At 49.0% G+C, this 14,854-nt stretch overlaps 1 protein-coding gene across 1 annotated transcript in view; it reads left to right on the forward strand.

The window, feature by feature from the left end:
• Positions 1–8,360, forward strand: part of Ctdspl (CTD small phosphatase like) — a 120,328-nt gene extending 111,968 nt beyond the window's left edge. Inside the window, exons 7-8 of the mRNA XM_021172382.1 lie at positions 1,633–1,818; positions 4,753–8,360. Of these exons, the coding sequence (XP_021028041.1) occupies positions 1,633–1,818; positions 4,753–4,878 (312 nt within the window). The 3' untranslated portion in view covers positions 4,879–8,360. The remainder of the gene's footprint in view (positions 1–1,632; positions 1,819–4,752) is intronic.
• Positions 8,361–14,854: the final 6,494 nt, after the last annotated feature.

The raw sequence follows: 14,854 nt of genomic DNA on the forward strand, positions 1-14,854 counted from the left end.
GTTTTTTTTTTTTAATCGATCTTTTAAAAGTTTAAAAACCGAAGGCTGATTGCCACACTGACGGTCGCAGAGGAGAAAAGGAACCCCCTTTCCATCCGAGTCAACCCTTTGTAGACGGCTCACATGCCCCTTCGCCCATCACTCAGAGAGTGCTCTAAGCTGTTTGCTCAGCAAGAGATGCAGCTGCTCCCATTGGGATTCCTTAGAGCCGGAAGGACTTTCCCAGGACCCAGCCACAGTGCATTCTACTGTGGCCTTGGTGACTCAGCCTCCTGTCCACTCCCTCCCTGAAGGGGTTGCCAGCCCTGGGGCTTCCTGGCTGTGTGCCTCGCTCTGACCTCGCTGCTGAGTTCAAGCCTCAAGTGAAGCCTGCAGGAGGAAGTGGGGATGGGATGAGATGTGCTGTATGCCTCCGTGTGTTTACTCCTAAGACAGTGGGCAAACCGTGGGAGTTCTAAGTAGGCCTGGGGTAGGATGTCCTATGTCCTCCAGTGGTTACGCTGACAGCTGTGAGGTAAATGGGCAAGGAGAGGAGGCCCAGCAGGAAACAGGAGCCTCCCAAGTCAGGAGGCCTGGTCCTGGAAGATGCATTAGAACTTGAGAAATAAAGGTGGGAGTCGATATTTTTGGAGAGGAAACTGATAAGAACTTCCTGGTGGATTCTACGGGAGAGAACTGTAAGAACGCAGTGCATTCTGACACGGACAGAGAGGGATTACCACAATCCTAAAACGCTTCCAGTTATTTCAGGGCCTTTTTAAAAAGTGGTCCAAGAGGCGAACGAGATGATGAAGTGGCTCAAGGTATCTGCCACACAAGCCTGGCCGTCTGGGGTCAATCCCTGGAACCTGCCTAAAGGTGGGAGGGAAAAGCAGTTCCCTGAAGTTGCCCTCTGACCGGGGTGCACCTCATGGTGCATCCGTGAGCATGTACGTACGTAACAATGGTAATTTTTAAGTGAAAGAGGAGTGTGTCTGAGAAGAAGGTATAGTTGGTATAAATATTGCTAAGCATCAGCAGGGAAGCAGAAAGCCAGTGTGCCCCTGTCGTCCAGCACTGGGGCAGCAGAGATAGCGGGACCCTGGGGCTTGCTGGACAGCCAATTTAGCTGAATCATGAGCTGTGGATGTAAGGAGAGACCCTGCCTCAAAAAATAAGGCTGAGACAAATAGAGAAAGACATCTGATGCTGGCCTCTGACCTCCCCACGCATGCACACACACACACACACACACACACGTCTGTGCACGCACATACACAGGCATGCATCAAAACAAGGAGGAATGCTAGGCCATTTCTTGCAAGGCTCTTCAGCTTGTAACTCTGTCTGCTTTTCTGAATGCTCAGAAGAGCATGCTTCCCTCCTTCTCCCCCACCGCCGCCTCCATTCAGCCTCCCTTAACTTCTTTTCTCTAGCCTCTTCTGGGCAGCTGCCAAAATTTACAGCTTGCCAGACCTGGGTTTTTTTTTTTTCTTTCCAAATCTAATAAAATGCACCAAAACAAAACGTCTGAGCCTGATGCGGTGACTCACCACAGCCCGTAATCTCAACACACAGGAGACTGTGGCACAGGAGGTCCCAGTCTCAGGCCCCGCCAGGTGCCTCGCCTTCACCAAGACTCTGTCTTTCTAGTATGCAGACCCTGTTGCCGACCTCCTGGACCGCTGGGGTGTGTTCCGGGCCCGACTCTTCAGAGAATCCTGTGTGTTCCACCGTGGGAACTATGTGAAGGACCTGAGTCGCCTGGGACGGGAGCTGAGCAAAGTGATCATCGTGGACAATTCTCCTGCCTCCTACATCTTCCATCCTGAGAATGCAGTAAGTCATCCCAGGGAGGAGCTAGAGGCTCTGTCTGAGCTGCAGCCTAAATGCCAGTTCTGAAACGTGGGCTCGGGCGCACTCTGGGCTTGGCTTTTTTTTTTTTTTTTTTTTTTTTTTTTGCCAGATCTTGATTCAGCCACTTAGTGACAACATGACTATTTAACCTCCCTCTTCAACCACAATTAAGATGACAGGGACACTGCTCTCTCCTGAGAGTGTTGGAGGACTCAGTGCTTAGACCCATGCTCAGACCTGGCAAGTGTTCAGCACAATGCCTCCCCAGAGTGGGCACTGCCAGTCAGTCCTCAATGTCACAGAGCTGCCCAGATCCATATGACCTCTCAGACTCAAGGGTAACCCCTCAACAGAAGTGTATCTTCCACAAGAATGAATAAAGTGATTCAGAAATGGCTTGCCATCGGACCATCAGCTCTGCCACCTCAGAAAGATGCCATAGAAGCCCAGTCAGAAAGGCACCCGACATACAGCTCCCTGGAGCATAGCCACCCTTGGTGCCTGCTCACCAGGATGGCGTGGCTCTTAGATCAGGGGTTGGTGCCCTCTGCTTCGTACTGGGCTCTTCCAGGAAGAGATCAGCCAGGGTCACCACACCAAGCCAGATCATGCCCTGAAACACACATGCTTCTTGAGCTCACTCAAGCCTGCAATGAAAACACCATCTTTTTCTTCTTCTTCTTTGTTTGTTTGTTTGTTTGTTTGTTTGTTTGTTTGTTTTTTGAGACAAGGTTTCTCTGTATAGCCCTGGCTGTCTGGAACTCACTTTGTAGACCAGGTTGGCCTCGAACTCAGAAATCTGCCTGCCTCTGCCTTCCAATTGCAGGGATTAAAGTGTGCACCACCACACCCGGCTGTGAAAACACCATCTTCTAAAGCCCAGAATTCTGTAGCTCCCCTTATAGTAAGGGGAGAAAAACTATATTCAGTTGAATGGTAATTATAAAATCAGACTGCCTTACAGCTAACTATGTCTACATTGCCAGGTGTGGTGGTACACGCCTCTAATCCCAGCACTCGAGGCAGAGGAGTTCTCTGAGTTCAAGGCCAGTCTGGGCTACATAGTGAGACCCTTTAAATAAGTAATGTCAGGTTCATGTCATCAAGTCAATCAAATGCCACGTTCTGCACCTGGCTCTTGTCTCTGATAGATAAGGAATAAGTGCCCTACAGACTCTGCAGCCTTCCCACACACCACATAGCCGTTTCTGGTCTTATCTGCTGAACAGACACACTGTGCATCTTGTCCCTGTAAGTCAGGATCTAAAGGTTCATGCATTGCTTCAATTAGCATATCTGTTTTTCTTTGATATGAACCTTTCTTCTTCTCCATCGTTTATTTGTTGAAAGTTTACTAATTGTCTTAGGGGAATTTTCTACATTCTGCTTTTGCCTAGTTGTTAGGATTTAGTAATGAGTGTTTTTCTAGCCCCTTTACCTCCTGCAGGCAAGCAGCTAGACTTCCTATCTACTATTTGATTAAATTCAGGCTTCTGTTTAAATTTTTTTCCTTTTTATGGCTTTATTTTTTACTTATTTATTTAATGTATATTGTATATCTATGTAATGAGTACACTGTAGCTGTCTTCAGACATACCAGGAGAGGGCATCAGATCCCATTACAGATGGTTGTGAGCCACCATGTTGCTGGGAGTTGAACTCAGAACCTCTGGAAGAGCAGTCAGTGCTCTTAACCGCTAAGCCATTTCTGCAGCCCTTATGGTTTTATTTTTAATTACCTATTTGTGTTTATGAGAGAGACTCTGCACATGGGCGCAGTACCTGTGGAGGCCAGAAGAAAGTGTCAGAGCCCCTGGAGCTGGCGTCACAGGTGGCTGTGGCTGCCTGGCGTGGGTGCTGGGAACTGAACTCAGGCCCTCTGCAAGAGCATTACATGTGCTCTTAGACACCAAACCACTTCTCTGGCTCCTCTTTTTAATTTTTAAAAACTTTATTTCATTTTTACTTACATGTGTGCCCGCATGCTTGCTCATGCACACATGCAGTACCCAGAGAGGCCAGAAAAGTGCAATAGATCCCCGGAGCTGGAGTTAGAGGGAATCAAAGGTCACTTCATGTAGGTACTGGGAACTGAACTCAGGTCCTTTGGGAGAGCAACATGTCTTAATGTCTGAGCCATCTCTCTGGCCCCTTCTTTTTTCTTTTCTAACGACAATATGTCATAGGCAAGACCATTGATGTTCAGTTGTTAGAGAAGTTACCAAGTAAGGCCCAGGGTTCAATCCCGAGACTGGAAATAGAGAGGTAAATAAATTATTTTGTATTTCCTCTCATTTTTTTCTTTTCTTCTTTTGGTTTTTCAAGACAGAGTTTCTCTGTGTAGCCCTAGCTGTCCTGGAACTCACTCTGTAGACCAGGCTGGCCTCGAACTCAGAAATCCACCTGCCTCTGCCTCCCAAGTGCTGGGATTAAAGGTGGGCACCACTACCACCCGGCCTCTCATTTCTTTTTTAATCTCTTCTCTGACCTCTTAGCTCCTCTCCACTACTGCCCCTCCCTCCTCTACCTAAAGCTAATGGGAAACCTTGGCATCTCCATGTTTACCTTGTTACTGCTAAGCCTGGGCAGGAAGTCTCTCCTTCTCTCTACACAGAGCTCAGAGCAGTAGCCTTAAGTAGAGGCCTGGTGTACCTGGAGGGCGCTGTGGTTGGTGGTTGGCAGGCAACCTCCGAGAGGCATCTGGGGCTCTGATGGGCAGTGGGCCAATTCAGTGCAGTAAAAAGAGCTTTGGAAACAAGCAGGGAGGGAGTGGCCATCTCTGCTGCAGCAAGAAAGCTAAAGGGGGCAAACACGCACACTTGCGACCCTCTGGAGACCCTCTGCCTCACAGTCAGTCTGCTCTGGCATTAACTCGAAGGTGACCGTACTGCTGCGTCCTCACGCTGTGTCTTGCAGGTACCCGTGCAGTCCTGGTTCGACGACATGACAGACACGGAGCTGTTGGACCTCATCCCGTTCTTCGAGGGCCTGAGCAGGGAAGACGATGTCTACAGCATGCTGCACAGACTCTGTAGCAGGTAGCCCTGGCCTTGGCCCATCTGTGCCTGTGCACTCTGGAACCTTGGCTCAGGGGACCCGCCCGGCCTCGGCTCACTAAGTGCAGCCCGGGAAGACTCCGTGCTCCGGGCCACAGGGTGAATGTCACCATGCCTACCTGGTTTGTTTTGTTTTGTTTTTTTAAAGAACAGAAACAACTATTTTAAAGGAAAAAAAAACTCTTTTAATAGATTTCATAAACGGACTGCATTTTACGAGATTCGATTTTCTTAAAAACATACCAAAAAGAAAAAACAAAAAAAGAAGAAGAAGAAGAAGAAGAAGAAGAAGAAGAAAAGCAAAAATTTTGATATCTCCCAACTTCCTTTCAACTGACCTCCCCTTCCAAGCAGACAAACCTGTCCTCTTGGTCACGGTTTGGAGCAGCTGACCCAACTCAGAATCTCTTTCCTACAGGATGAAGTGCCTTTTTGAATGTTATTTTAAGCTGAAAGTTAATTTTTTTGTATACAGCCTATTTCCAAACATCTTTTAGTCTTTTACGGTCTTAGATACTTACTCTAAGAAGACGAACAGGACAATTTTATAGACCCCGGTAGCCTGTGTGTGGTGGGGTAAGGATGTGGTCAGGGAGAGCCCGCCTCCCGACATGAGTGACTGTGACTGTCAACCGTGGCATGCATGGGATCTCGCTCCCCCTGACAGGACTTTTCTCCTGACTGTCCTTGTGTCGTTTCTGACCAGGCTGGAATGTACCTGCCAATGGCCCAATGCTTTATGACACAGCCAGTTCCTTTTACCATGGTTTCTGAGGTTGTTAAAAATGTGTCTTGAGGTTGCATTTTTTCCCTTGGGAAGTGACATTGTATCGTCACATGTGCTTTCCCATGAATCCACGTGTCTGTCCCTTGTTGTTCTGTTGTCATTGGTTTGAGGAGAGCAGTTAGAGAAAGCCCTGAAGCCCTTGGATCTATCAAGTCCTTCCTTTCAGAAGCTGGGTGCACATGGAGCTCGCTGATCGGACTCCGCTGCTACTGCGCTCCTGACACCAAATGGAACTGACCAGCGGCTGTCACACTGTTCCTTAGCCACTGTGCCTATGCTTAGAAGACGCTCACCGCTCAGCTGCAGACTCAGACAGGGTCACAGACAGGTGTTCCACCCCATCAAGCACGGCACCCTTCTTTGGCCCCCAGCCACCACCAAGAATGCCGAAGGGCACAAAAGTTTGGGGACAAAAACAAAACTGAAGGGCCAAAGCACCGCTCAGGTGTGGCATGGCATTCACTTTACACTGCAGTCAACATCAGAGCCTAAGCTGGAACGCGCCGGTCTCGCCTGAGAACCTGTGGCCTCAACCAGCCGCCACGCTGGTGCGGCTCAAGTCACCTCTCAGCCTCTTTGGAAGCACAGCCTCTTCGAGCCAAGGGTTGGAGAAGCCTGCCTTGATGGGAGACTCATCTCTCCAAACCAGGGAGAAGGGCTTCTCCCTGGAGCCTGGGGGTCTCTTCCCACCCGTTCCCAGTTTGGTGTTTAATCTGTGTTACATTGATCCTCTGAAGAACGAACAGAGCCCTTTTGTGTTGGCACCAATGCCTTAGTCCTCTGTGGGTTGGGCCTCAGCCAGAATTCTGCTGGGAGTTGCTGGCGTTGACAAGATTTAAAGTCAGGGGTCAAACTTTAAAAAAAAAAAAATGTTATTTTTCTTTCATTCACAAAATAATGAAGCCAGCTACTAGGCCTGTCTTCCCACAGTGCTTGGTCTGGGGAACCACTGTGCAATCAGAACAGAGATACGTCAGTGTCGTTCAGATCACCTGACTGAGTGTTCCGAACCCAGCAAGTCCCGTGCCAATTAAAATCGAGACTGCCCCTTTGCTAAGTAATCATTTCCACAGGTAACGACAGTTACGTGGCAGATCCGCACACGCCATCAACCCTCATGGAAAACCAGTCATTAACCGATCCCGCTGCCTTAAGTGTCTTGGGTGTTTCAGAGTCTGCCGTGTATTGACTTCCACACAGAACAAGGCCCGGATGGAACCTCAGATCTTTGCCTGTGCCTCTTTGTGTCGGTGTCACGGGGCCTTATTTGAAAAGGGGGGCAGAATAGACTGAGATTCCAGAATATTTCAGGGGAAGCGAGCGTAGAAATATTGCTCTGCTTCAGACAGGTTCGAGGCCAAGCCTTGGCCTTACAGCCCCAGGGCTGTGTGTGCCCATGCCCTCCGGGCAGAGCTTCCAGGTGGGAGCCCCGTCCTTGCCACCACAAACGTGGAATGTCTTGGGTGGGTGACAGAGCTTCTGAGGGTTCTGAAATCTGCACCTTATCTGACCAACCTCCAATAATGCCAATTTTTATTTCCTTTTTTTTAAAAAACAAATCTGCTTTATGTACATAATTGAAAAAAATCTATATTTTTAATCAGTTACGTGTAAATGAAGCAATAGAACTCTAACAAGGCCAAGAAAGGAGACGAATGTTCGAGGTTTATTTTCTTAAGGTAAATACGGGTATTGCTTTTAATTGTAAGTTTATTAAAATGTGGGCTTGAGAAAGTATCAGCCATTTCTCTGTGCCATATCCTTCCCACGTTACCAAAACACTCCATCTCTTTAGCCAAAAGAAACCCCTGGCCTCTCAATTCCCGTGGTCCTCTCAGCTCCGGGTTAGGACCCCTCTCTTAGACAAGTGCTTTCGATGCGAGCGTCTAGGACAGGGTGGCTTGGGTTGGTGGACTCCAGCCTACACCTTTTGCTTGACCTCAAGTGGGGGCTTCCTGACCCCTGACCCCTGACCCCTGAGGATGTTAATGTTCTTGTCTTCCATTTGTTCTGGAATCCTCCATGTCGGTCTGTGGTCCCCTGCACTAGCTGTTTGTAAACAATACATTTGTATCTTAACCACACCACCTGTCACCAATGGCAGTGGGTGGAGATCCCTCTGACACGGTGCGACATTGTGAGGTGACTTTGGGGACATGAGGACGTCCACATGACACTAAATCATCCCGGTCACAGCATGTGAAGTTGGGGGTACGGAGATGAATCCTAAAAGTGTGTAGAGCCTGGCAGCATTTTACAACCCTGTATTTCAAAGATGGCTTTCTAATAAAATCCAGAAACACACAGCCCTATTGGTCAAACACTCGTGACGTTTGTGCCTCTGCTTCTCATGGTGCTGTGCTGGACAGCTGGCATGCCAGGGTTTGAGAAGAGCGGGTGGCCTACCGTGCTCGAGGTTCCCTGTGCAAACTTGCTGGCTGCCTCTGTTCCTATTTTACTGTAAATCTGACCATGTCTATCCCTGGAGTCGCCCTGAGGAAAGGTCCCCCCAGGGGTGGTGATGTTGGTGTCTGGGGAGTTACAATTTTCTGCTGGATGTTTGAATGTGCTGTCCCAGTGCCACTTGGGAAATACCACATGTTGGGATGTGCACGATGCTCGGGGCAAGTATTGTCAATCAGTGATTTCCCTCCTGCCAAAAATAAACTCGTCAAACTGCACTGTCTCGTGGTTGACCTGCATCTCCGGAGGCTTGGCCTCTCCTCCCTGTCTTTTTCCCCACTGCATACCTTCCTGCTGACACCTTGGGCCCTGATGGTCTCCACTTTTACAGAGTAGGGTGAGCAGAGCCAAGGGACCCCGTGCCAGAGTCCTTGGCTCCCGAGAAAGCTAGAAAACCACCCAACCCAAATGGATGGTAACTTGCAAAGTGGCCACTGCTCGACCCTTTGGTCTTCTTTCCCCAGGCCAGTGTTGTGGCTCCATCCATCCTTAAGGACTCCAGCCCTACCAGCAGACTACCATGTGGACTTGTCCTGGGACCAGCCCTCTTAGGATACTAATTTTATTTCCAGCCTCATCAACCCAGGCCACACTACATATATATATCATCCTCAGAGATAAACTCTAACATTCCATGACTAGTCTGTGGTGTGTCCTGGATACCTGCCCTTCATAGCAGAGCTGCTGCCCACACAGAAAAGCATCACTTTGACCTAACCTGGTTCTGACTGTCCCCACCCCATTCTGTCTTTGCTTCCCTTGGCTCCCCAGTCCTTTCCTGTCTCTCCTCTGCCCTCAGCCCAACTTTGTGATACTTTGCACCTCTGTAAACACACAGACTGCGGCAGCCCTGGGGTGCAGATGCCTAGTGATGGCGTGGGCAGGTGAGGAGAGTCACGGAGAAGATACATAACTGGGACTTGGGCTCACTGAGATGCCCTCTGTTTGTGGTGTCTGTAGGAAGGGGGGGGGTGAATAGTAGTGAGCTAGCTGGCATGAGCATACGAACATGAAGTGCCTGTGGGTGTTGGTGGGGTCCCTGGAGTATCCAGACATGCTTGCACATTGCTCCCTTGCTGGAGATAGGTATAAGTCAACAAGAGGCTCAAAGCCCAGAACCTCTAACTAAGGGTGCACCAGGCTAACCCTCAGAACGGGCTGGGTGCTCAGGCTGTGAAGCAAGCTTGCAGCCCCTCCCCAAACCTTTCCAACCAAACCCCCAGTGGCTACACTGAGAATTCCTGAGGGAGAGTATATCCCTCAGCACAACCCTCCCCCACCACCACCACCCTACACACCGCCTGAGGACTCATTTTCATTTAATTTTGTTTTTGTTTTTTTTAAGATTTAGTTTATGTATATGAGGTACACTGTAGCTGTACTGATGGTTGTGAGCCATTATGTGGTTGCCGGGAATTTGAATTCAGGACCTCTGCTTGCTCTGGTCGGCCCTGCTCACTCCGGTCTAAAGATTTATTTATTATTTTATAATAATATAAAATATTTATTTATTATGTCTAATATAAAGATTTATTTATTATGTCTAAGTACACTGTAGCTGTCTTCAGATGCACACCAGAAGAGGGCATCAAATCTCATTACAGATGGTTGTGAGCCACCATGTGGCTGCTGGGATTTGAACTCAGGACCTTCGGAAGAGCAGTCAGTGCTCTTAACAGCTGAGCCATCTCTCCAGCCCCTTGATTTTGTTTTTTGTGACAGGATTTCTCTGTGTAGATGTGACTGGTCTCGAACTCACAGATATCCGCCTGCCTCTGCCTTCCAAGTGCTGGGAATTAAAAGCCTTGTTACACCCGGAGGCCTTCAAAGGTACCAAACCTTGATGTGTAACAACTCGGGGGATGAGAGCACTTGCTGAATCGGGAGGCCCTGAGTTTGAATCCCCAGCGCCCACATAGGATACAAGCTTCGAAAGCAAGCATGAGAACTTGAGTTTGATCCCTAGAATGCACATCAGGTGTGGTGACACACCCTCACAGTCTCAGACCTAGGGCAGCAGAGCCCGGTGCGTTCCTGGGGCTTGCTGGCCTTTCATCCTAGCCTATCTAGTTGGTAAGCTCTAGACCAAGAAAGACCTTGTCCAAAGGATGTGGGCAGCATTCTGAGGATGGCTCTCCAGCCTCCAACATGTGACTGTATACGTGTACCCACACACCACACATGTACCCACATGCGAATGTACACATGCACAGACAGAAAAAGGTAGGCTCCTCAAGGCCACCCTGCCTGGCTGCTTCAACTCAGACCTCTCAGGATGGAAGCCTTCCTTCCAACACTCCAGACGACTCAATGTGCAGCCAGGGCTGGGAGCTGCTGACTAGATAACAAAGGACCAGAACTGCTTTGGGCCTGGTACCCACAGAGCACGGTTGCAGTGAGCAAGGCTTTGGAGAGTTGAAATATAGTGTTCTTTGGGCAATGCTTCATACATGTTCATTGCTACAGAAGACCCTGTAAAGGTACAGGAAGTGCCCTTCTTGGGCACTGGGGATGGGCCTCTGTAAGACTGGAACAATGGCAGTCCTGGGTGGGCATCCTAGCTGAGGGGCCGGAGCAATGGCTCAGGAATTAAGAACACTGTTGCTCTGGTAGGACTGCTTCCCAGGCCCTTACCATGTGGCTCACAACCTGTAACTCCAGTCCCAGAGGAATCCAATGTCTTTTCTGGTCTCTGTGAGAACCAGGCACATACACGATGCACAGACATAAGCAGGCATTCACACAGACATAAAATAAGTAAGTTTTGTAAGCCTTTACCTAGGTCAAGCGAATGGGAGCCCAAGTCACCTGCCAGGAACAGACCCCAGCTGTCCACTCTCCTGCATCAAGGGTGGGACAGTATTCTCCCCCAGCCTGCTGTCCTGGCTGTGTCCTCATAGACATATTCCCCTCACCACTCCGAGCAAAGTAGTGGTGAGGCTGCATTCATTGCAGGGCTGTGATTTGTCCATCCAGGGAACCTTAGAGTTCCCTTTAAGACCCACAAGACATGACTCCCAGGTGCTACCCGCCTTGGGGACTGAGTCACTTCTACTCTCTTGTCCTGGAGCTAGATTTGGGGACCTAGCACCCTGCAGCTGGCCCACAGCAAAGGGTCGGAGTGGAAGGGACTGAATCAGGATCTCCAAGCACTCCAAGTCGTCAGCAGGACCACAGTCAGACGACTCTTCCCCCAGGGACTCCCTGAGAGCTTGCGCACCAGCCTGGGAGAGACTGGGGGGGAGGGGGGGTGGCATGGAGGTGGAGCCTGGAGATGTGGAGCCTACTTGAGGCTACTCCTTCAGCTAAGTCAATATTGACTTGGAAAACATAGGAGGTGAGTAGGTAAGACCATAGTAGCCCCAAATGCCCGGGAACCTACCAGTTAGGGTTGTAGGGCTGCCTGGGTCACAGAAGTAATGGGGTGAGGAACTCACCAGACAGTGCCAGCCAGGCAGGCCCAGCTCAGTCAGACTCCAAACAGTTAAGGACCAAGGATTAGGGTGGGGATGTCTGTGAGGGAAGATGGCGAAGCGAGTCAATGGACCAGAACTCCAATCTTGCAGACCTTGCACTAGGGAAGGGGAAAGAGAGAGGGGGGAGGGGGAGGGGGAGAGCCTGTACCTTCAATATTGAAGTGGTGGTTTTACCCAGGCAGTGTCAGCTGGGTGCTAGGAGCACAAGCTTTTGAGGAGAGGGACTTTTGGGGAAACCTGACTATCATTAAGCTGCTGGGGCTGGCTTGTGCTAGGTGGGGTATAATTCCCAAACTAGGGGGCTTGTAGGGGTGTCACCACTGGGAAAGAATGTCAGTCACTTTTATTTATTTATTTATTTACTTACTTACTTACTTATTTATTTATTTATTTATTTATTTATTTATTTATTTATTTTTGGTTTTTCAAGACAGGGTTTCTCTGTGTAGCCCTAGCTGTCCTGGACTTACTTTGCAGACCAGGCTGACCTTGAATTCACAGAGATCACCTGCCTCTGCCTCCCAAATGCTGGGATTAAAGGTTTGTGCTGACTGATTGTCAGCTCATTTTTTTTTTTACAAAGAGCCTAAGAAATGACCCTAAGGTCATTCACCAGGGGCGCCAGAGTAGGGGCAGAGACCGACTGTGGAGAAAATGTCATGCCCTGCTTCCATATGGTACACATGCCTGCTAGCACTCACAGACATATAGAGACACACGCATTCACACATATACACAGATACAGACACACACACACACTGTGAGACCACAGTGACTGCAGTACATCAGCCACCACCCTTAAAGACATAGCACCGACAAAGTCTCCCTCTCAACAGGTCCACGTTCCACCTGGGCATGAGAAGGGTCCAGTCAACAGAGTTTCTGGTTGAGGGCATGAAGCAGGAAGTAGCAAATGACTGGGGCAGAGGCTGCTTCCCTGTGGGCAGTGGTATTTCAGCTATGAGCCCTGGGGAGTCAGGACCTAGGGAAAGGACGCCAGGAAGATAAGCGGCATGAGGAAACAGAGCAAACTGAGCTGGGTGCCTTCAAGCTTTGGAAAGGACACACAGCTAGAAATGTGAGCAATGGAAGGCATGGCTAGATATGCAACTGAAGGGCGTGGCCAGATATACAACTGGAGGTCGTGACCAGATGTAATGTGGGCCTCACTGTAGGTCTAGTGGCACATACTTGGGGATAAAGGAGAGAGAGAGAGAGAGAGAGAGAGAGAGAGAGAGAGAGAGAGAGAGAGAGAGAGAGATGTCTCCGGTCAAAATAGGACAGAAAGTGATGACAGAGGGGGCAGGGGGGGATTGAATATGAGTATATAGAGATTTACTTCCAGTTTTGTTCTTTATGCATGTGTGTGTCCCTGTGTTTGTATGTGCATATGTGTGTGTGTGGTGTTTGTGAGAGTGTATGTGTGCCTGTGCCTGTGTTTGTGTAAATATGTATGTGTATATATGTGTATGTGGTTTGAGTATATGTCTTGAGTGTCTGTGCCTGTGTGTGATGTGTGTCTGAGTGTGTGTAAGTATGTGTTATTTTATGAGTGTGGTTGTCTGTGTGTGTTGAGTCTGTGTGTTTGTATGAGTGTATGTCTGTGTGTATGTGTATGGATGTGTTTGTGTGGGAGTGTGTGTGTATGTATGTGGCCTGTGTATGTGTGTGCATGTGTGTTTGTGTATCTGTGTCTGTCTGTCAGGAGTTGGGGGCAGGGGTGTTGACATGTTCACAGGTGCAGTTGCCCTTTCGGAGGCCAGAGGCTGACATCCAGATGTCTTCCTCAGTGGTGTCTCCAGGTTACTTTTTGAGGCAGTATCCCTCACTGAACCTAGACCTCACCTAGTGAGCCCTTAGGTTCCTGTCTCCTCCCTGCCCCCCAGCCTCAGTGCTGGGCTAAGGTGTGAGCTACCACACTCAGCTTACACGAGTCCTCATGCATGTACAGTGAGTGTCTACCTGCTGGGCCATCCTGTCAGCCCCATCAAGTTCTGTTTTGCAAGCTGGGGAGGTGGAGATGTGTGTGGATGTTGCTGACAGTGTCCCTGTGCCACAGAGCTGTACACTTAACGATGTAAGGTGATGCACACCTTTAGTCCCAGAACGCAGGAGGCAGAGGTTGTGGGATCTCTGTGAGTGGGAGGCCAGCCTAGTCAACACAGTGAGACTCTGTCTCAAAAAGCAAAACAATGAAAAACTGTCAGGGTAAATATTTTTGTTTTGTTTTGTTTTCTGAGACTGGAGCCCACTCTGTAGCCCACACTGGCTGGACCTTGCAATCCTCCTGCCTCCACCTCGAGGTGCTGTGATTGTAGGTGGGCGCCTCTATGCCTAGCCCTAGGATGGTTTTTACAGTTTTAATTAATAAAAATAATAAGAATTTTCTACAAAGCAAGTTCCAGTTTTGGTTTGGATTTTTTTGTTTGTTTGTTTTGTTTTGTTTTGTTTTTCCCCAAGATGGAGTTTCTCTATGCAGCCCTGGCTGTCCTAGAACTCACTTTGTAGTCCAGGCTGGCCTCAAACTCACAGAGATCCACCTACCTCTGCCTCCTGATTGCTAGGATTAAAGGTGTGCTACACCACTGCCTGGCTTATTACTTTGATGTGATATATGCACTTTAAGATTCCATACAAGGACACAATGTATTTTGATGATGCTTGGCCCCTGCTCATCTGCCTAACTCCTTTCCAGCCCGCCGACACACCCACAGGATCCAGGAGAGCGACAGACTTGAAGTATTCAGTTGTCTCTCTCTATCCGAGGCTCCACAGCCGAGGATTCGATTAACTTGAATAAAGCCACTGGAGAGGAAGTTATGGTTACTAAACTTGTTTAGACTGCTTTCCTTGTCTGTCCCCTGGGTGTGACAACTGTGTACAGCATTCCGCTGTCTTCAGTAAGTGGCCTAGATAGGACTGAGAATGTAGGGAAGGCTGAGGGAGCCGTGTGTAAGCACCAGCTCATCATCTTGTGTGACAGGCTTAAGCAGCCTTCCATTCTTATATCCGTGGGGGACCAGAATTAGTCTTCTTGTTTTGTTTTGTTTTGTTTTTTAATATTTATTTATTTATTATATGTAGTACACTGTAGCTGTCTTCAGACACTCCAGAAGAGGGAGTCAGACCTCGTTACGGATGGTTGTGAACCACCATGTGGTTGCTGGGATTTGAACTCTGGACCTTTGGAAGAGCAGTCGGGTGCTCTTACCCACTGAGCCATCTCACCAGCCCCC

Source organism: Mus caroli, chromosome 9, assembly GCF_900094665.2.
Source record: "Mus caroli chromosome 9, CAROLI_EIJ_v1.1, whole genome shotgun sequence".
NCBI classification, from domain to species: Eukaryota; Metazoa; Chordata; class Mammalia; order Rodentia; family Muridae; genus Mus; species Mus caroli.